Raw genomic sequence first — 23,000 nt, 5'->3', positions numbered from 1 at the left:
AGGGACACTGATGAGGGTAGTGATGTTTTCCCTTTGATGAGGAAGACAAGAGTTCAGGGTCCTGGATTTGTTTAGAACATCCACCACTCTGCTGAATTTAGCAAAAGGGAACCAATCAGTGAATCAGTACCAAATAAAAATAACTGGACCATGCTGAAGCCACATCTGTAGAAACTGAAGTCCATTCCATTGTGAACATGTTGAATTTTAAAAGGTGCTGTTTTTTTCAAAGTGTGGATTTTAATGACATCTTAATAATCCTTTAGAAATGTGCTGTTGCTCAGTACAAAAAAAAAACAAGTGCCACCAGTTCTTCAACTATAAGATAAGACGTGTTTTGCAAACATAAAGCATATTAAATCTTCATTTTGTAGGTCGATATTAAGAAAGGTCCTGATGTAGCTGGTGCATAAATGTAAAGACTCATTTGCTTCCTGGAAAGCAGAAGAAAGGTAAGTACTTATCAGAAAGTCGTGGAAAAATAAAACGGGTAATATTCAAATTCTAAATACTGAAGATGTCATGTTTTCTAGTAATTAGCCCAATTTCTCAAGCTGCAGAGAAAAATTCTCCGATGAACTTCATGGATAAGGCAATTATTTTCCCATTCCAGGATACATGGAAGGCTGCTTCCCAGCTCTCAAGAGCTGCGCATGGCCAGCTAAGGAGGGGTAGCTCATTAAATCTGCTCTGGATGAGCATTTCCACTCTTTTCTGTCCCTTCAGACCATCCTCCATTTAGCGGTGTATATACTACTACTTTTCAAAGGACTATTGGCTTATTCTCTTTGTGATCCATTGAGCAAACTCACACCTTAGCTCCACCATCTTTGCTTTACTTCCTCTTGTACATCCATCTCCTTATTTTTCAATTGTTTATACATCTTCCCAAAGGCATAATTATTATAATATTTGAAACTGAAGCTTGTTTAAGGAAATCTATACCTGTGATTCTTCTAAATCTAGTAAATCAGGTAATCTACAGAGAACAGTGTTCTTCTCTATTTGTAAAGAAAAAAGAAAAAAGACGTATCGTTGTGTAAAGAGTAGTAGCTTTTCCGTGTAACAGTCAGATGTTAAGCCAAAGCAATATACTTGTTGACAAAGACACTCTAGAAAGTTTTCAATCTTTCACCCTAATAGAGCCATGTACAGAGCCAAGATAATTGGCATTCAGGGCTCATTAAGCACTGATGAAATTGTTCATGTAATTTCAGTAGAGAAAAATACAGAAAAAATTTATGACTCATACTTCCTTTTGAAAAGCATATTTTCCCACTAGAAGAAGTTTTTGTTGTAATTTGGCTTTTCAGTGGATGATCTTTTTGTCTATTGTATAAGTGTTCATATGAATTACTTTGTTTAATCATAACTTATTTGTTACTGGACTAATGACAGGTCTTAAATGTGATGCAATATTTCCTTTATGTGTTATAATGTGAATATATTAGGTTAGCATTTTGAATACCTATTCAAATGGATTGTAGGCAGAATTGTTCAGTCCTCTTTTGAGTGAATAGTGACAGAAATAATCAGAACAAAAAATGGAGTTGCCTTCCTAGTCTCAAGCTCTCAATTTCATATCCAGAAAAATATTGTCCAAAAATTCCACTTCATTTTTCTTCATCTTCAGTTTGACTGATTCACACTGTGAAAATGGACAATTTTGCACAGTTCAAATTTATAACTTTCTGGGATGACTCCATAAGATAGAATGGATGCTAATGAATCCTTGATTATTGGAAACTCATGAAATATTATTAGGGATTAGTTGTGATAATTCATGTAAAATATTTAGCATGATTTTGGCACATAATAAAAGCTCAGTAATTATCAGTGGCAGTTCCAGAATTTCTACATAAGACAGGTTACAGTCAACAGGCTGATTGGAACTAGAGCAAGAAGACTTGTTTTGAAGTTGTGATTTTTCATACCAAGTATATTGCTTTTATTTTGATTGTGTATATTTTTTGAGGTTCCTGGGAAGGGAGGGTGGACAGAAACTATGGGTAAGTGACAAATTCCACCCCCCCCCCCCCACAGGACATACCTATGCCAAGTATGATTAGTAAAGAAAGGCTTAGGGAAGATAGGGTCAGGCATTCATTCCTCTATGTACAAGGGGGCATGTGCAGTAATACCTAAAACATAGAGGCCTGAAACACCTCTACAGTTTTGTCAAAACTCAAATCTGTCTACATTTAGCTGATTTTTCCTGTAAACTCTGAGTAATTTGGTTTTACTGTGTTGAACATTTTTGTCTTCTGTTTTCTTGTATTGTTGTATTCAGTTCCAGCTCCTGAATTGTAGTAATTCATCAGGGCTTCCACACTAAACATCTAGAGTGCACACTGTGATTTTGGACAGCATGACTATATGCAACAATCCTGTTTCTATATTAATATGCTATCTTCATTTAAAAATAACATATTTTTACCTAATTTTAGTTCTATCATTTATTGAGTTTTCATTTCTCCTTAATTTCTAGCTTATTTAATTTTCCTTTTTATTTTCTTTTCCCTTGTAAATTCTAATTTCCCTAAATAGCCACCATTTTCAGTTTTACATAAACTTTCCTGGTCAGTGATCTATTAAATTAATTATTTGTAATTTTAAAATAATTAACTAGCTAGAAATAATCAAGAAAAGTTAGTACATATATAGCTTTTGTGCAACATTCTAACTTTGAAAGGTGACAATTTCATATTTTAGCCCATTCCTCCAATAATAAAGATGAAATATAGTGATCTGCTTGATATTAATAGGCCTTATTACTCATTCAGGCTTTGTTTATAATTTACATTAAGCATCTCAAAACTTCAAGGATGTGTTAAAAATGATAGGTGACTAGACATATCCAGAAATATTTGCAGCCTAGTTTATAACCTCTTTTTGATAAAATAAAAACAAGTAATATATAAACTAATGTTATTAAAGCCGTATATAATTTTTGTTATATACTTACTTAATTTACTCTCTTTGATCTGCATGCACAGTATGAAATCATAAAAACAATAAACATCACCACACCAACACAGAGTAAGGTAATTTCTACCAGGCCAAGGAGGTTTATTTTTCCAGTCACTTGATTTCTGAACATTTCTGCCTTTTCATCACCGATGGTGCCAGTCTGTAATCAAGTTAACAATTAGCGTTATTTCAGTTGATTAGTGGAGCAAATTATTCAAAACTCTCCACTTATGTATCACTCTTTTTTCAAAACACCGCATAGATGTTAGTCATCTTTATCTATAAGAAAAGACAATGGAATTCCCTTTTCATGTCAGAGAAGGCAGTAAATGCCAAGGTAGAATATTTAGAGAGAGAAATATAATCTTATTCCTTTGAAACATGTTATATAGCACTCTCCAATACACTGACTTCATTGATCTATACAAAGGTCTTACTGAAATATTTTCCAGCTTTCCAAAGGATGTTTCCCAGTGACAGAAGGAAATGGCAAGGGCCAACAGTTTCTTTCCTCTGAAGGCTTGTGTAGTGCATTTCCTCATTCTTTGGCTAATCAATTCCGTGATTTGTACTAAAAATATCTTGTTAGGCACTCGGATAGACTGCAGACACCTACTCTTACCTGGTCTTTATAAGTTTGGTTTGCTTTTATTAGCACTACAGTATTCACATTGAGTTACTTGGAGTTACATGTATGTATGACTCTTTCCTAACACAAGCACTATGACAAGAAAAAGTGTTTACTAGTTGTATTATGAAAATAATCTAAAAGTATAGGAAGTACTTCATCCTTCTGAAATAAAAACACTGGAAACTGACATAAACCTGATATTTCTGTGTGGCTTGGTTCTCTCAAAATAATTAATTATATAATTAATAATATATAAACTCATCCATATAGGTAATGGAAACACATACAACTTCAAATTCTATACATATGTATTTAATTTTCAAGCATTAAAAGCTCTTTCTATATACAAGGAAGTTTACAGTTTTTGGTGACTGATAGATAAGAATACTAACCTCATTAAGCCAAAGAATAGGCACCATATAATTCTGCTTCAGACCCTTTAATGCTCTGTAATAAACATTGAAAATAATTATGAAAATATATACTAATATAATACACATATATAACAGAAATGTTAGTAATTACTAGTGTAAATAAATGTTCAGAAATTAGTTGCTCTTAAACTTGCTAAGTTCCTTGATTTTTGTTCCCTGTAATGAATCATTTAAATATTAATATGGCTGTTTATCAGACATCTTTCACTCTTATAAATCTTTCTAATACATATTTCTAATTAGATTGACTTTTTCTAAGCATGTATTTTCCCTTTCGACAATTTATACCCAGGAAACTAAAATTGAATTCTAGAAGCAATTGTCCTGGAAATATTTGGACAGCTAGCAAAATGAGAAACACCATCATACACTAATTCCAGAATATGTGTAAATACAATTTCAATACACACTAGATATAATTCTAAATTAAAGATGAAAGTTATAAACAGTAGTTATTTCATGATATTAAGCCAAAGAGAAGTTGAAATTTTATATTATTTCCACTTAATTTCATACATATACTCACTTTCTGACAAGAAAATACTAAAAATCATAATGAACCTGTTCAAGAGACTCACCCAATTTTTTTTCCTGGCTTAACCAGTATATTGATCTGCAGGCGTTTTGCAAACTGTAAAGTGAATCCAGTTATCTAAAAAGAGAACAAACTAAAATAATTACCAACTTCCTTTAAATAATTCATTTATAATATCCAAAACTTATTTTTACTGTTATATAGAACCTAAGGTAAAACTGTAGTACTTGAAACTTGTGAATTTATTAAATAATTAATTAGACATATTAAATATTATGTACATAACATCATAATTACATTTTATGTGTATATGCATGTGTGTATACAGACCTATACACACGTGTATATATGCACACACACACAATTTCTTTGCCCAACCTACTGTCAAGGTTCTAGTTAGATTTGTGATATTTATCTGAACTGGTTTTGGGGAATCAACAACAACAGCAGTGAAACTTAGAACTCATATAGTCAATTTAAATCTCAAATTATATATGGTCAAATATATATTCAGTCAGAACCCATGTGTCATCAGTATAATTATAATACTACTTCTATCATTACTTAAAATTAAACGTGACTACTAAAATTCTGGCATGTCGTTTAACTTTCGAAAAGGAGAATATTAAAATAAATTAAAAGTTGAAACTGTTAGACTATAGGAAATTTAATAGATTTTTCCTGACGCTAAGTATAATAGATCTTGCCTCAAATGCGCATATACCCATAAAATCTCTTTTCATCCCTCATGATCTACAGTGTCCCTTCATATAAGCAATACTTGCAGTTAAGTATAAAATGACAGTAAAATTGTAATTTATACCAAATTGTTTTAAGCCAATTAGAATCATACCCATCATTACTATCCCTGACCTACGAACAATTAAAAAGGATTATAAAGTTCCATACGCTGAAAAACTAAAATAGAATTACCTCGACATTTCATAAGCAAAAACAGGAAGAAACCAATGTTATTTTCCTTGAAATAAAAGTAGGTAATTATATACGCATTACTCTACATAAAATAGATAACCAACAAGGACTTACTATGTAGCACAGGGAACTATACTCAGTATTGTGTAATAACCTATAAGGGAAAAAAAATCTGAAAAAAATACATATATATATAAATATAACTAAATCACTTTGCTGTACACCTGAAATTAACACATCGTAAATCAACTATACTTCAATAAAAACGTTTAAGTAATTTGTCAAGATTGTGATGCAGTAAATATCATCAATAAATGTCATTGACAGAAAGGCGAGAACTTAATTTTTCTTTCATTTAAAAAATGCTAAACCAATCAGATCAATAATGTATTTGCTTACAGGTTCAACATCTAAGTACGTGCTATGTTCCTCTTCATTTGGACTTAAGCCTTCAACAGGTTCTGTAATTTCAGGACTTGCATGTAGAAAATGAGGAAGTGAAATGTACACAGGTTTTCCTGAAAACAAGTTTTAAGAGACAATTGGGATAAATCATTTTCCTCATTATGCATAGCACTCAAAAGATTTCCTTGAAAATAAAGATTTTTAAGTTAAAAGAAATGCAAAGTTGGCTTTGAATGCTAAATGGGGAATGAGGGTGAGAGAAAATTATTACATCTAATCACTTTTGAGCAAAAATAAAATATAAGCTTCTGCGTCATCCTACTAACCATTCAGTTGATGTCTGTCGTTTATCCCTTAGGTGTTTATTTTCAATATGTAAAACTTAGCTGCTGAACACAAATTTACAACCACATACCTTCATGTTTTAGGGAGTAATATGTCTGTGGACTGAGAATTTAAGAGGCTTTTCTTTCTTTATTCTCACCCACTCCAATATGAAGAAGGTGAGCAAAATAAGATAGACTCCAAATTTCATGTTTGAGTCAGTTCTTCTTTCAGAGACATCCTGAAATATATTTATTTTTATTTACCATTTTCTAGGGTAGAAAAAGTTAGAAAAACGTCAGATGGGTAAGTTGGGATGCTCAGAGTATTCTGGGAACTATTTTCATTTTACCCTAAATCTAAAAGGAGTACAGGGATTCTGCACAGCAAAGGAAACCATCAAAAATGAAAACGCTACCTATGGGATGGGAGAAAATATTTGCAAAACGCATATCCCATAAGTGATTAAAATCTAAAATATGCAAGGAATTCACACAACTCAAGAAAGTAAATAACCCAATTAAAAAGTGAGCAAAGGACCTAAAGAGACATTTTCCAAAGTAGCACAGGGAAATATCAGTAGGGTTTTACCTAATAATAACTAAGTTTTGCAACACTGAAACAATTGGGAGGTTGAAAGCGGTACAAAAATCCAAACAAAAATATCCTATCATCACCTTTACTTTCTGCCCTTTTTACTTTCTCACTTTAAATTTCTGGTGGAAAGGAAACCTAGGTGAAATTTACATTTTAAAGAAAACTGCATATTATGCCGTGGATTGTGATATCAAGACCTTTTACTCACCGTCTTTGCATTTGCCAATATCTAGCACACCATATAAGGTACAATTTTTGGAGATAATTTTTTCTGTGCAGAAACAGTGGTTGTCTGGATTTTGAAGTGGAGATGCAAAAGCCAAGGATGGAAGGATAAATCTATACACAGGGATTCCTTTCAGATTAATTTCGGCTCCAAACACAGCATGGAATGATCTAAACACAGATAAGAAAGATCTTCATTCTGGAAAACTGAACTTCATTATGGAGATTCTGTTTTTCTTATTTTTAAGTTTATATTATTGCTTTAAATTAGAAAAACTGGATATAATCTTGTTAGAATTCTTGCTTAAGTCTTAGGAAAAATGTTCTTGTGATATTTTAAGACACACCAGAACTCAATACCTGAGTATGCACTCTTCTTACCTTTGTTTTCAAAAGCTTCTGAGAATAATTTTTGCTTGTGAACTACCATGGAGTATTTATACTGAGGACATTTCTCAGAGTTAGTTTCCTTTATAGATTAAATATTTATATGACTTCCTCAAGTCCTCTATTTGTGCCCAGTTTAAATGAAAGAAAATAAAATTTCAATCTTCCACCACTTAATCCTGGAGAGAAGGGCTGCTCACTTCCTAGGGTGTGTGCATGTAGGTTTTGATATATGTCTCTTATGCTCCATCATTTACCAAGTGTCCACCATAACCTCAGCAGCGTACTGGAACTCAATACATAATATTTCTAATGCCCAGCTTATTCTGTATGCAGAAATGCTGCTCTCTTCAATTTTATAGATAAGGAAAAGATTCAGAGATGTTAAATACTTGCCCACACCACACAGTGTCTAGAAACAGAGCTAGGATGCAAGCATACCAGTGTGCGTCAGTGCTTGTGTGATAGCTACTGGGCCCCATCAATTTGAAAAGATGCTGTAGTGTCAGTAGAGCACATGAACATGGTTCTGTGACTGTGGCATCACCATCTTGGACATTTTTTTAAAATTAAAGTATAGTCGATTTACAGTGTTCTGTTAGTTTCTGGTGTACAGCAAAATGATTCAAATATATGCATATATATTCTTTTTCAGATTCTTTTTCTTTATAGGTTATTACAAGATATTGAATATAGTCCCCTGTGCTATAAACTAGGACCTTGTTTATATAGTAGTGTGTATATGTTAATCCCAAACTCCTAGTTTATCCCTCTCCCACTTTCCTCTTTGGTAACTGTAAAACTTTGTTTTCTGTGTCTATGAATCTGTTTTGTAAATAAGTTTATTTATACAATTTTTTTAGATTCCACCTATAAGTGATATCATACACTATTTGTCTTTCTCTGTCTGACTTACTTCACTTACTATGATAATCAGTAGGTTCATCCGTGTTGCTGTAAATGTCATTATTTCATTCTTTTTATGGCTGAGTAATATTCCATTGTATATATATACCAGATTTCTTTATCCATTCATCTGTTGATGGACATTTAGACTGCTTCCACATCTTGGCTATTGTAAATAGTGCTGCTATGAACATTGGGGTGCATATATCTTTTCTAATTAGAGTTTTTGTCTTTTCCAGATATATGTCTAGGAGTGAGATTGCTGGTAACCGTAGTTTTATATTTTAAGGAACCCCCATTCTGTTTTCCATAATTGCTGCACCAATTAACATTCTCACCAACAGTGTAGGAGGGTTCCCTTTTCTCCACACCCTATCCAGCATTTATTATTTTTAGACCTTTTGGTGATGGTCATTCTGATGGGTGTGAGGTGATACCTCACTGCAGTTTTGATTTGCATTTCTCTAATAATTTGCAGTGTTGAGCATCTTTTCACGTGCCTGTTCGTCATCTGTATGTCTTCTCTGGAGAAATGTCTATTTAGGTCTTCTGCCCATTTTTTGATTGGGTTGTTTGTTTGTTTGTTTTGACACTGAATTGTACGAGCTGTTTGTATATCTTGGAAATTAAGCCCTTTTGGGTCACATTGTTTGTGAATAATTTCTCCCAGTCTTTATGTTCTCTTTACAGTTTGTTTATGGTTTCCTTTGCTGTGCAGAAGCTTATAAGTTTGATTAGGTCCCATCTGTTTATTTTTGCTTTTATTTCTATTGCCCTGGGAGACTGACCTTAGAAACCACTGCTACGATTTATGTCAGAGAATGTTTTGCCTAGGTCCTCTTCTAGCAGTTTTATGGTGTTGTGTCTTATATTTAGGTCTTTTAGCCATTTTGCATTTATTTTTGTGTATGTTGTGTGGGTGTGTTCTAACTTCGTTGATTTACAGGCAGCTGTCCAGCTTTCTTAATACCACTTGCTGAAGAGACTCTTTTCTCCATTGTATATTCTTGTCTCCTTTGTTGAAGGTGAATTGTCCATAGATATGTGGGCTTCTTTCTGGACTCTCTTGTTCTGTTCCATTGATCCATATGTCTGTTTTTCTGCCAATACCACACTGTTTTGATTACTGTTACTTTCTGAAGTCTAGAAGGGTTATGCCTCCAGCTTTGTTCTTTTTCCTCACAATTGCTTTGGCAATTCTGGGTCTTTTGTGTTTCCATATAAATTTTATGATTATTTGTTCTATTTCTGTGAAAAATGTCATGGGTAATTTGTTAGGGATCACATTAAGTCTGTAGACTGCTTTGGGTAGTGTGGCCATTTTTACAATACAATAAGTCCTCTACATACAAACCTTCAAGTTGTGAACTTTCAAAGATGCGAACATGCGTTCATATGTCCAGTCACGTAAGTTAGTTCACGTGTCTGCCATACATTGTCACGTGTGTGCATCCTCCACAAGTGGTTGTGCTTTTGTGTACTTTACTGTACACTACTGTATAGAGTACAGTAGTACGGTATCTTTATTTCAAGCCCAGGATGTCCAGAAGTAAGAGTAAAAGCGGCGGTGATGTAGCTGGTACTACTGTACTGTACTGTAAGATTAAAAATGTTTTCTTTATTTTTTGTGTTTGTTTGTTTTTTATGTATTATTTGTGTGAAAAGTATTATAAACCTATTACAGTACAGTCCTGTGTAGCCGATTGTGTTAGTTGGGTACCTTGGCTAACTTTGTTGGACTTACAAACAAATTGGACTTACGAACATGCTCTTGGAATGGAACTCGTTCATATGTAGGGGACTTACTGTATTAATTCTTCCAAACCAAGTGCATGAGATATAGCCATTTATTTGAATCATCTTCAGTTTCCATTATCAATGTTTTATAGTTCTCAGTGTAGGTCTTTCACCTCCTAGGTCAGGTTTATTCCTAAGCATTTTTTGGATGCGATTTTGAAAGAAATTGTTTTTTTACCTTCTTGTTCTCATATTTCATTGTTAGTGTAAAGAAATGCAACAGATTTCTGTATGTTAATCTCGTATCCTGCTACCTTGCTTTTGTGTGGAGTCTTTAGGGTTTTTCTATATAGAGTATCATGTGATCTACGTATAATGAGAGTTTTACCTCTTCCCTTCCAATTTGGATACCTTTGATTCTTTTTCTTGTCTGATTGCTGTGATGGGGACTTCCAATACTATGTTGAATAGAAGTGGTGACAGTGGGCATTCTTGTCTTGTTCCAGAATTTAGCGGGAAGGCTTTCAGCTTCTTATTTTTGAGTATTATGTTGGCTGTGGGTTTCTATTAAATAGCTTTTATTATGGTGAGATATGTTCCCTGTATATCCACTTTGGTGAGAATTTTTATCACGAATTGATGTTGAATTTTATCAAATGACTTTTCTGTATCTATTGAGATAATCATATCTATTGTGATAATCATTTGTCTTTTCCTTTGCTGATGTGGTGTATGTCATTGATTGTTTGCATACGTTGAACTATCCTTGTGACCCCAGAATGCATCCAACTTGATCATAGTGTATGATTCTTCTTATATATTGTTGGATTCAGTTTGCTAATATATTGTTGAGGATTTTTTCATCTATATTCATCAAAGATATTGGCCTGTAATTTCTTTCTTGGTAATGTCTTTGTCTGGTTTTGTTATCAGGGTGGAGGTGACTTTATAGAATAACTTTGTGAGTGTTCCCTCCTCTTCAATGTTTGGAAGAGTTTGAGAAGGATCGGTATAAGTTCTTCTTTGTATGTTTAGCAGAATTCCCTAGTGAAGCCATTCAGTCCTAGACTTTTGTTTGCAGGGAGGTTTTTTGTTTGTTTGTTTGTTTTATTATGAATTCTATTTCACTTCTAGTGATCAATCTGTTCACATTATCTATTTCTTCTTGATTCAGTTTTGGTGGGCTGTATATTCCTAGAAACTTGTCCATTTCTTCTCAGTTGTCCAATTTGTTGGCATTTAATTGTTCACAGTGTTCTCTTATGATTTTTTGTATTTCTGTGGTGTCAGTTGTTATTTCTCCTTGTACCTTTCTTATTTTGTTTATTTGAGTCTTCTCTTTTTTCTTCTTGGTGAGCTTGGGCAGAATTTTGTCCCTTTTGTTTATCCATTCAAAACACCAGCTCTTGATTTTATTTTTTTCTATTATCTTTTTAATATCTATGGTATTTATTTCCTCTCTGATCTTTATTATTTCCTTCCTTCTGTGCATTTTAGGCTTTGTTTCTTCTTCTTTTTCTAATTCTTTTAGGTGGTAAGTTAGTTTATTTGAGATTTCTCTTGTTTTCTGAGGAAGACCTATATTGCTATAAACTTCCCTCTTATGACTGCATTTGCTGCGTCACATAGATTTTGTATGGTTGTATTTTCATTGTCGTTTGTCTCAAGGTATTTTTAATTTCCTCTTTGATTTCATTGTTGACCCATTGGTTTTTTAGTAGCATGTTGTTTAATCTCCATGTAATCACTATTTTCTCATTTCTCTTTCTGTGGTTGATTTCTAGTTTCATGCCATTGTGGTCAGAAAAGGTGCCTGAAATAATTTCTAACCTCTTAAATTTGTTGAGGCTTATTTTGTGTCCTAGTATGTGGTCTGCCCTAGAGAATATTCCATGTGCACTTGAAAAGAATGTGTAGTCTGGTTATTTGGGGTGTAATGTTCTGAAAATATCAATTAAGTTTAACTGTTCTATTGTGTCATTTAAGATCTCTGTTGCCTTATTGATATTCTGTCATCTGTCCATTGACGTCTGTGAGGACTCTGTGAGCACACTGAGAATGAGGTTGCTCAGGTGGAGCCACGCCCCACCGTGTTACTAGTTTAGTAAAAGAAAAGAAATGATCTTGCTTAGAAATGAAAAAGGAGAAAATGATTTTCATTATGCAAAGTATCCTTCTACAACCTTCAATTTTTTAAAGACTTAATAAACATATTATGAATTCCATATTTATTTATTCTTAATACATCAAGAAAAACTTGCCTAAATGTATTTTATTTTTCTCAAATAATATGATTATCAAGTATGATCTTCTATGCCTGTGTTTTTTCACTTGGAGAAAGAATTCTGATATATAGAAATATATCAGTTTCTTTGTCTTACCTGCAAACGTCAGAGGAAAAGAATTGCAATACCCGGGTCTTCTCAATGAAAGGTGGAAATGAGGCTGCATCTGTTTAAAAATCAAGCAAGTGGCAAGGGATTAGGTGAAATATGTGTCCTAGAAAAATCTCGAAATCTCAATTCCAGCATAGTTAAGAGAAATAGAATACAAACTGTATATATAACATTAAAATTCTCCAGTAGCCACATTTTAAAAATAAAATAAGTATCAGGTATAGTTTATCTAACCCACCATATCCAAAATATCATTTTAACATGTAATCAATATAAAAACTAACAAATCTCAAGATCCAGTGTGTACTTACAGCCTATTTCAATTTTTTACTAGCCACATTTCAAGTGCTTAATTGTGACACATGGCTAGTAGCTACCGTATTCAACAAGTCTATATACTATACACATTCACTGGTATCCATTCATATTAAATTTTCCTACTCCTTAAAAATAAATGAAAGTTTAAAAAAACAATGGCAAAACCACATGTTGTTAAAACTATGATTGTGTTTGTTTTTTGAAATCCCCACCCTGTCTGTAGAGTAGCACTTTTCTTACCATGAGGTTCATTTAGAACTCCTGTTTGGTAAATGTTCTTCTTACTTTTAATAGTGATTCATTCATCTGCCCTAATGGCTGATTAGTATTTTTTAAATCATTTATTGAAGTTCTCTCACTAAATAGAATTTCCTGAAAATGGTTGGAAATATATACACATCAAACTAAAAAGGGCATTTGTTGAGTTTATTGAATCTCTACTATGGTTATGATCCATGCACACACTGGATATAAGAAGAAATAGTTAGATAATTCCTCCATTTGCTCCACAAATCAATATTACCAAAATGAGCCACCACTGAATGCGTTTGTTCAAAACAGTAAGACCCATCCTTCAATTATGAAGACCACACTCTTTTTCTGGTAACTGCACTAACCTTGTGATCTTATTACATTTCACTTATACTCTTGTGATAAGGGAAATACAACAGATGATCACAGTGAACTGGCATTGAGAGAATGAGATATTAAAGATTAACTTAAACTGCCCAAATAGGTCCCTGAATGGGCATTGCCTACAACTGCCTTCCCAACACCTTAGCCATAAAAGAAAAGAATACATTGAAAAGCTTTAAAAAAATCATTTGAAATATCATCGAAGATTATGTCTTAATGACACCAGCAATTACCATGGGTCATGATCGTAAGATAGCTGATATTAGCAGGGCTCTTTTTTAAATGCATTCAAATGTAAATCAGTATTTTCCTTTTCTGTCTCTTTAAGTTTGTTGAAGAAGGTAGAGGAAGTACTTCTAAATCATGGTTAACACTCCTTGGAACCTTTTCCATTTCATTAGTCTCTTTTCCCTAGTGCCATAACCAAAAATCTCTCTCACAGGGATGCCATCAGAGTCCTCTGGCCTGTTCAGTCTACCTCTGCTCCTAGTTTGTTTTACATCTATTTTCTTCTTAGATACTTTTAACTTCATGCCTGATACTCATGTAGTTATGTTATTGTCATTAATAAATCCTCTACCTTGTTTTTTAAAACTTCTTTGCTTTTTAGTTTTGGACAAAAGTGTTTAATTTTTTTTCCTTAAACCCATAAAGACTCCTTTACTATTTAGGAGAAGCACAATATATTTCTCTCTGTATCTAAGGATACAGTATGAAATTTATGGTTATGAAATTACTAGAGTTAGTGGTATTGGGACACTTGACAATTTATTGGCAGAAATGAACTACTTAGAAAGGAATTTCTTCACCCAATTCCATGACTCAAAGCACTACAAAGCAAACTCAACAGTGGTTTTGCTGTTTTTTCTACGAGAGTATTAAAAAATTAAATAAACATGCAAAACTCAGTAATACCTTTGGTAAAGTAAACATTCCCCATGTTTGCTTTTTATTCCCTACCTTTTACATAACTTTGTATTCAACATTTTCCATTTTCATTACATTACTTTCCTATGAAGTATTGCCTAACTAGCTTTGCAAGCATTATGCTCTGCTTCTGCTTTTTAGCAGCTGAGAGCTCACCTCCTGGTATTCAATTCCCATTGCTTTTTACAATCTTAATTCTTAAACTAATAGGCATATATATACTTTGCTTTACTTCAAGAAGAATAATAAGCTGGATCTAACCACACTTAAATCTAAGTACATAGTACTTTCTTTCTTCCTAACTCTAATTCAGAATGTTCATTTTTGCATACATTTTTCATGGTTAGCACACATGTAACCTTGTTTTTGTTGCTGTTGTTGTTCTTTTCTCTCTCTTTCTGACCATCTTCTTCAAAATAGATGGCTCTGCTTACAAGTTCACTGATTCTAACTCAGCCTGAAATCTTTGGAGGTATGTCTTACCTTTTGTAATTATCCTGATATTTTAATTCTTTTAATTTTAAATTATTATCTTTATAGTATTTACAAAAGATGTGAACAGTAACCACTACTCTAAGGTTTTCTAACCCTTTACTTCTGTGGTCAGGAAGGAGTTCATTAAGTTTGTACAAAGCAAATGTTTCCCCAGAAATGCAGTAAAGGCTCATCCTCGATGGTTGATCTTGAGAAATTCCATCACATTAGACAGACATTTACTAAACCTACATAAGAACAGAGACTCTGAATTATGTTGCAGGGATACAAAGATAGGCAAATGCATACTCTCAACCTCCAGAACATTGTAGGTACGATGGTGGATTTGTGGGAGAAAGGAGTTGGTTTCACTGTGATTATTACCACAAAACATATGCCCTTACCTGTACCATTAATCATGTCACAATAACTTGGCCAATAGGAGAGATGCCTTAGGAATAAAAAAAAAAAAGAAAATGATATTCTTATTTCCAGGGCACCTTTCTCACATCACTTTGTCTGTTATGATTCAGTACTTCTGCTAAAATAATAAATATTGATTAGACTAGATGTGACAAGCTAAGTTTAAGAAGTGTTCTAAATCATTTGATCCATGTTTTGTTTGAAGTTTCCATTTTGTTGAGTTAAATGAAGTGCCTGAAACCATTAAGTGATCAGATTACAAATAAAAACTGACAAATGTTGTTAGTTAGAAACAACATGGAACAGAAACAGTTCTGCAGAAAAGAAAATTGAGAAACATTTATCAGACACTTAGATCTTTTAGGGGAAAGTTTTTTTTTCCAATGGGATTATTTCATAGTATGTTGCATTCAAACTGAATAGGAGGAAGATAGTAAATGGATAACTGATGTAAACTCAGCATGAGGGAGAAGAGGGGGGTTTGGAGGAGGAAAGAAAGAGAAGCAGATATTGGATCAATAGAGATTGGAAACATAGATAATTTATACTTTTCCTTCTCTTTTAACTGTTGCATGAACTGGCATTTAAGTAGGACAGAGTTTATTAATTTATACTCTGGCATCTACAAAATATATATATATTTATTTAATATATATATCTGGAAGCAATAAAAACAACAGTAGTGATAGTTTCTCTGCACACTCAGCCACTTTTTGGTGATGGAAAATGGGTTTTTCACACTCCTAACATACCATCCAGTAAGATGTCAAGGCAAGCTATTGTTTCTTTTTTAAACAGAATAAGCGATTAATCATGCTCAGTCTTGCCATGATCAGTTAAATTAACCTTGTCATAATCTTAAACTCTCCTCAAAACCTCTCTGTAATATTGAAATAGAGGAAATGCCCATTTTCCTCAATACAGAGATGGGATTCCCCTGAAGTGAGCATTTAGAAGTGTTTGTTTTCCTCCATTAGACTTTTCTATAAAAAATATGTGACTGTGGACTCTGTGGAAGAAAAAGGACTACACAAGTGAGCGTTTAACTGTTTTAAGCAATTTTTAGATAGGAACTTAGTGTGAGGCAAGGGTTACTTAATCAAAATATTTCATCTCTTGATTTTGATTACTTTATTCTTTGTCAGGAAATCACTGATCTAAAACTCATTTTAACTTTAAGGAGAAAAGACTTTCTCCCTTGATATTTATTGGGGTTCTTCCTATTTTAGATGTATGAGGAATTAGGTATACTCTGGATAAATAGGCAGGAGCTAGGGAAAAATAGGAAATCATGGCTATGTGAACATATCTCATTTTACTACTATTTCACAGGAGGCGTGCTCTTTATCTTCAAGTTTAATATGTCAATTTTAGAACTTGAAATACTAATTCCATTTTTGCATTGATAAAGGTTTAAAAAAGCTGAGTTATCAATATAGAAAATTATTTCAAGAAAATTTTGAAAGGGAAGGTCATGAAAGCATTGACATGAATACATTGAGCTTCCACCTTATGGCACATTTAGTCACGTTACTGGAATGAGCAATTTTTATATTCCATGCTCAGTAAAAAAAAACAAAAAAACACCCAGTAATATATACTTTTCAACCTGCTAGACACCGAGTTGATATGTTGATTTTCTTCCTTTTCATTTGTGGTTATGTAATTGTACGGGTGCTTGATAGTGCTGGTTATGCAGCAGAGATGGAAGTAGTCCCTTTAGATTTCTTTATGTAAGAGACCCTGTGCATAAAGGTCAACCCTCAAGTGGGGCTGACACTCAGCACCTATGCACTAGTGTGACCAGTCGTCACAGCTAAAGGGTTAACACCTGGCAGAACAGGAGTTTCTAGACCTGAGATACAGGTCTGTTCCATAGGTTGGTGCCTGTGCCTTACCAGTTGTTAAATAAGTTTCTTGCCTGACTTAAAGTATCCTAGTGACACACACACACACACACACACACACATACACACTTTGCCTGGATACTTACTTTTTGCCTTTATATGTGTCAATTATGGCAACTTTGCTTATGTCATCTTTTCCATTGAAAACTTTATAAACTCCATCTGCAGTATTGTGGTACTGAAAAGATGCATACAAGAAAAAATTACTTCTAGAACAAGCCATATTTTCCAAGTTATAAAATATGTAATTAACTCACCTTTGCATTTCTCAAACACTGGTTGTTTATAATTATTTTATGTGATTTGAAATATATATGCAATAAAGTTTAAAAATTATTGGTCTTTAACATTTTAAAAAGACAGAATATAAAAGGTGCCTAGAAATAAGTGCTAGATGCGGAGCAAAGGAAGAAAACAAATATAAGAAGCTGATGTGATCCAACTCTAGCACTCTTTGCCGTAATTAAGCCAGAAAGGCCATTTTGATCACTACTCCTATTATATTGAGGTGAGGGGATAGTGAACAAAACCTATGAGAACTGTGACAGATTTCTAGAAGTTTTCTCAACGTTATTATTTCTAATAAGTGGTTACTAAGGATTAGGTACACAGAATTAAAAACAGAATTAGCCAAGGAAAGAATTCAGAGTATTTAGTTAAATACTAGTAACTGAATTTATTATCCCTTAATGCTTTCTTAATTGATATATAACCTTGCAATCCTAAAAAACCATCAACAGTAAAATAACAACAGTGAACTGGAGAATATAACTAATGTCACATACAGTGCCAAGTGAAATCATGGTCAAAATTTCAATTCACTAATCAGATTATCCTATTTATAACTTGAAACATTAAGGTATAACTAAGTACATCACCAAGTTCACATTTTTCTTAATCTCCAAACTGCCATTTCATAACTTTTGTAGATTATAGAAATTCTTTTCAACTAATTCTATGAAAATATGACATTGCTGGTGTATCAGTCTCATTGGGTGCAATTTTGGCTAGGTTTTAAATATTCATTACAACAAATTTGTAGGATGTCTAGAAAAGGAAGAATGACATGATGAATATATTTAACATAAATAAATAAAAATGTGGCATTAAACTTGATTTTTTTAGACAGGAAATCAAAACCAAAAACAGTGCTCAAAGCCTTACGCTGCAACTTACAATCTAATTTTAGACAGTTGTATATTTATCAAAGAGTGGAAACTTGATTAAATGTCAGTTTCTTAATTTTAAATTAAATTGTTAAAAAAATTTTAATTGTTAAATGCAGATAAGTAAATTTTCCCAACCAGGAAAGCTAAATCCATGTGAGATGGAGACTTAAAAAACTTAGACTATGTATTCCCAGATCAGAAATAGGGTTAACACACTAAATGATAAAATTATGAATTACCAATGTCATTATATTTATCCAATTAAAGTTAAACAATATTGACATTCATATTTGGTACTCACAGGGTAAAACACACCAACTGTAGTAGGAATAGGGTATGGAATCAAGCTCAAGAATGGATCCTTATAACCCCATAATAGTTCTTTCAAAGTTCTCTTTTGAAACATAGAAGAGTTTGATTTTTTGATAAAGATATTGACTATTGTTTGAACAAATGCGCTTGGATAGAGATGGGGCATAGCCTATAAAAAAAAATCACTGTTTCAGACACCAATAGCCGTATTAGATTTTTAAGAAGAAAAGGATAAATAGTACAATTAAGTTTAATAAAACAACTTTCAACTGTCTCTTTAAAATTACTGCAAAATCTTTCCAGGACTAAAAGTGTAATGTTTCTTCATCTCTGAATGATTACTTTTCTCTGTCTCGGTGTGAGCTACAGGAAGAAGATTTCAAAGTTAAATCCTACTTTTTTAAAATGATACACTTTAAGTGGTCTTCTAATTCAGTTGATTATTACATGATTTTGTCATCTTCCCAAAGGGCCATAACTCAAAATAATGCCATAAGAACACATTTTCGTAAAAATGACAAAACAAATAATATCTAATGATAGTTCTAATCATGAGATTAACTACAGAGGATACTAGAGTATTTCAAAACCAGTAATTTCGCTGTTTGTCTACTCACTGCTACAGCCAGATTGAGAACAGTGAAAGTGTCACTCTCGGTTCCAACTGATAGTGAGGGTTCAAAGATGGCACCATTGGGCTGTAGAAAAGAGACTGTGTGGGTCTCAGAGTCCTGGGTTATATTTTCCTTGGCTAGATAACGAACTCTGAAAACGAAAGTAAGTAAAATTCAAAATAATTGTTTCAAGTGAACATTAAGTCTCAAATGCCGTTCATTCATGCAACAAATAATTTTTGAGTGCATAGACTATGTCAGAAATTAGGCTAAACAAGCAGGTTAAAATGATATATAAGCAAATGCTGAGTTTCTAGCAAATCAGAGAAGGCGGGGTGGGGTGGGTGGGGAGGTGTCTTAGAGGTGCAGAGCAGGGGAGAAGGAATACGTGTTATTATAGGAGTTTGCACAGAGTCTGTGGGAAAACAGAGAACAGGTACAAACCCAGGCTTGGGATGGTTATGGTGGGGATAATGGACAAGATACAATTCCACATAAGTGGTCTGAATGACAAGGAGAAGTTTAGTTTGGTAAAGTAGGGTAGAAAATAGAATGTAGAAGATTAAGGAGTAAGAACATGGTGTAATTTTAGATATGCAAACATTTTTTTTTTAACATCTGTATCGGAGTATAATTGCTTTACAATAGTGTCTTAGTTTCCGCTTTATAAGTCAGAAAGAAAAACAAATACCGTATGCTAACATATATATATCTGCAATCATTTTACTATGGTTGGTTTACAGAGTTAGAGTAAGGAGAGTGGTGGAGATAAAGCCACTAAAATAAACAAGATCTCAAGCACAAAAGGGTTGTGTCCTGTACTCAGATATTTAGCTTTTTATCCTGAGGCTCAGGAGGAGACAGCAGAGAGGTTGAAGGAAGGGAACAGTAAAAGCACGTTTTCTTATATTAGAAAGCCTGTTCAAAGTGCACAGCCTTTCCAGCATTGTTTTTTCCTAATTTCCAGTATTTTAATGAGAAAGATAACTAATGGAATATAATTTCCACTTAAGAGATCAATTCCCCTCCATCTCTGCCTCATATATTGTATACTTATTAGCTCTAAGCTCCTGGCTCTAAAATCTCTAGGCAAAGTACCAACTACTTTTTAGGAATGTGGTGAAGGGTTATATTATGGAAAAATAAATCTTTTGCAAGTACAAGATATTTACTGAGATGATATAAGGTAGATATTGCATTATCATATATTTGAATGTCTATTATTTGAGGCTACAGTAGTTATCTATTATTATCTAACTAAGATAAAGACTGAAAAAAACATGGGACTGAAATGTATAAAACATAACAAACCAAAAAAGCCACACATTTCAATCAGGTACAATACCTGTAGGGTAAGTATATGAGTGTTTTTTTATTCCCAGACACAGTGCCTGGTACTTGGTAAGTTCTCAACAAAAAATTTTGAATGAATAAATTAATTAATATCTCACATTAATATCTCAAAAGAGAATTCAAAAAAGATAGAAATATGTTTTACTTTTAATATGATTTCTTCAAAGCTTTATTATTTACTTTTCTCTGAGTACTGTAGACATACAAAGAATATAAAAATCTGAAACAGCAGCCAGGACAGTCTATTAATAGTCAATTACTATTTTCTCTTAGATAATTGTATTTTAAACCCATATTACTACTATTAACATTTAAAATTAAAATACTATAATTTTTAGGAACATTTATGTGTATATAATAATTGAGATAACAGCAAAATAATTGTGACCCAATTCTAGTTTACTTAGTTGTACTTACAATACTATACCAGTAGATGGCACTCACTAAGAGGAAAAAAATCCTTTAAACTGAGGCCTGTGTTTAGAATGTACTTTTAAAAAGAGAACATAATCACTGAATTTTTGGTTTAAAAATTAGAGTATAAGGAATTTCCTGGTGGTCCAGTGGTTAGGACCCCACGCTTCCACTGCCGGGAGCATGGGTTCTATCCGTGGTTGCAGAACTAAGATCCTGCATGCTGTGCAGGGTGCAGCCAAAAGAAAAAAAAAGAAGAATATATACAGGTTTTGGAAAGTTTTTTTTTTTTTTTAAATTTTTATTGGGGCATAGTTGATTTACAATGTTGTGTTAGTTGCAGGTGTACAGCAAAGTGAATTAGTTATACATATACATATATCCAATCTTTTTTATATTCTTTTTCCGTATAGGCCATTACAGAGTATTGGGTAGAGTTCCCTGTGCTATACAGTAGGTCCTTATTAGTTATCTGTTTTATATATAGTAGCGTGTATATGTCAATCCCAATTTCCCAATTTATCCCTTCCCCCCCCCCCCTTACCCCCTGGTAACCATAAGTTTGTTTTCTACTTCTGTGACTCTATTTCTGTTTTGTAGATAAGTTCATTGTACCCTTTTTACAGATTCCACATATAAGTGATATCATATGATATTTGTCTTTCTCTGTCTGACTTACTTCACTCAGTATGACAATCTCTAGGTCCATCCATGTTTCTGCAAATGGCATTATTTCATTCTTTTTTATGGGTGAGTAATATTCAATTGTATATCTGTACCATATCTTCTTTATCCATTCTTCTGTTGATGGACATTTAGGTTGCTTCCATGTCCAAGCTATTGTAAATAGTGCTGCAGTGAACACTGGGGTGCATGTATCTTTTTGAATTATGGTTTTCTACAGATATATGCCCAGGAGTGGGATTGCTGGATCATATGGTAGCTCTATTTTTAGTTTTTTAAGGAACCTCCATACTGTTCTCCATAGTGGCTGCACCAATTTACATTCCCACCAACAGTGTAGGAGGGTTCCCTTTTCTCCACACCCTCTCTAACATTTATTGTTTGTAGATTTTTTGATGGTGGCCAATCTGACAGGTGTGAGGCGATACCTCATTGTAGTTTTGATTTGCATTTCTCTAATTATTAGTGATGTTGAGTGTCTTTTCATGTATCTTTTAGCCATCTGTATGTCTTCTTTGGAGAAATGTCTATTTAGATCTTCTGCCCACTTTTTGATTGGGTTGTTGTTCTGTTTTTTTTTTTTTTAATTGAGCTGCATGAGCTGTTTGTATATTTTGGAGATTAATCCCTTGTTGGTTGCTTCATTTGCAAATATTTTCCCATTCTGAAGGTTGTCTTTTCATTTTGTTTATGGTTTCCTTTGTTGTGCAAAAGTTTTTAAGTTCAATTAGGTCCCATTTGTTTATTTTTGTTTTTATTTTCACTATTCTAGGAGGTGGATCAAAAAAGATGTTGCTGCAATTTATGTCAAAGAGTGTTCTGCCTATGTTTTCCTCTAAGAGTTTTATAGTTTCTGGCTTTACATTTAGGTCTTTAATCCATTTTGAGTTTATTTTTTTGTATGGTGTTAGGGAGTGTTCTAATTTCATTTGTTTACATGTAGCTGTCCAGTTTTCCCAACACCACTTATGGAAGAGACTGTCTTTTCTCCATTGTATATTCTTGCCTCCTTTGTCATAGATTAGGTGACCATAGGTGAGTGGGTTTATCTCTGGACTTTCTATCCTGTTCCGTTGATCTGTATTTCTGTTTTGGTGCCAGTACCATACAGTTTTGATTACTGTAGCTTTGTAGTATAGTCTGAAGTCAGGGAGCCTGATTCCTCCAGCTCCATTTTTCTTTCTCAAGATTGCTTTGGTTATTCAAGATCTTTAGTGTTTCCATACAAATTGTAAAATTTGTATTAGTAAGGTCAAAGGGAGGAATCTGCCTCAGGTTTTGCTTTCTAT

The 23,000-nt window shown here is 33.3% G+C and overlaps 1 protein-coding gene across 1 annotated transcript in view; it reads right to left on the bottom strand.

The window, feature by feature from the left end:
- Window positions 1-2,965: 2,965 nt before the first annotated feature.
- Window positions 2,966-23,000, bottom strand: part of LOC133096168 (platelet glycoprotein 4-like) — a 33,106-nt gene continuing 13,071 nt past the window's right edge. The window contains exons 3-12 of the mRNA XM_061197650.1: window positions 19,264-19,411; window positions 18,636-18,815; window positions 17,252-17,343; window positions 15,240-15,286; window positions 12,466-12,535; window positions 7,038-7,225; window positions 5,903-6,021; window positions 4,614-4,687; window positions 3,994-4,048; window positions 2,966-3,130 (exon numbers count right to left, since the gene is read on the bottom strand). Of these exons, the coding sequence (XP_061053633.1) occupies window positions 2,966-3,130; window positions 3,994-4,048; window positions 4,614-4,687; window positions 5,903-6,021; window positions 7,038-7,225; window positions 12,466-12,535; window positions 15,240-15,286; window positions 17,252-17,343; window positions 18,636-18,815; window positions 19,264-19,411 (1,138 nt within the window). The remainder of the gene's footprint in view (window positions 3,131-3,993; window positions 4,049-4,613; window positions 4,688-5,902; window positions 6,022-7,037; window positions 7,226-12,465; window positions 12,536-15,239; window positions 15,287-17,251; window positions 17,344-18,635; window positions 18,816-19,263; window positions 19,412-23,000) is intronic.

This window comes from Eubalaena glacialis, chromosome 8 (genome assembly GCF_028564815.1).
Source record: "Eubalaena glacialis isolate mEubGla1 chromosome 8, mEubGla1.1.hap2.+ XY, whole genome shotgun sequence".
Taxonomy (NCBI): domain Eukaryota; kingdom Metazoa; phylum Chordata; class Mammalia; order Artiodactyla; family Balaenidae; genus Eubalaena; species Eubalaena glacialis.
The sequence above is the reverse complement of the archived record's forward strand: the minus strand, read 5'-3'. Positions and strand labels throughout refer to the sequence as shown.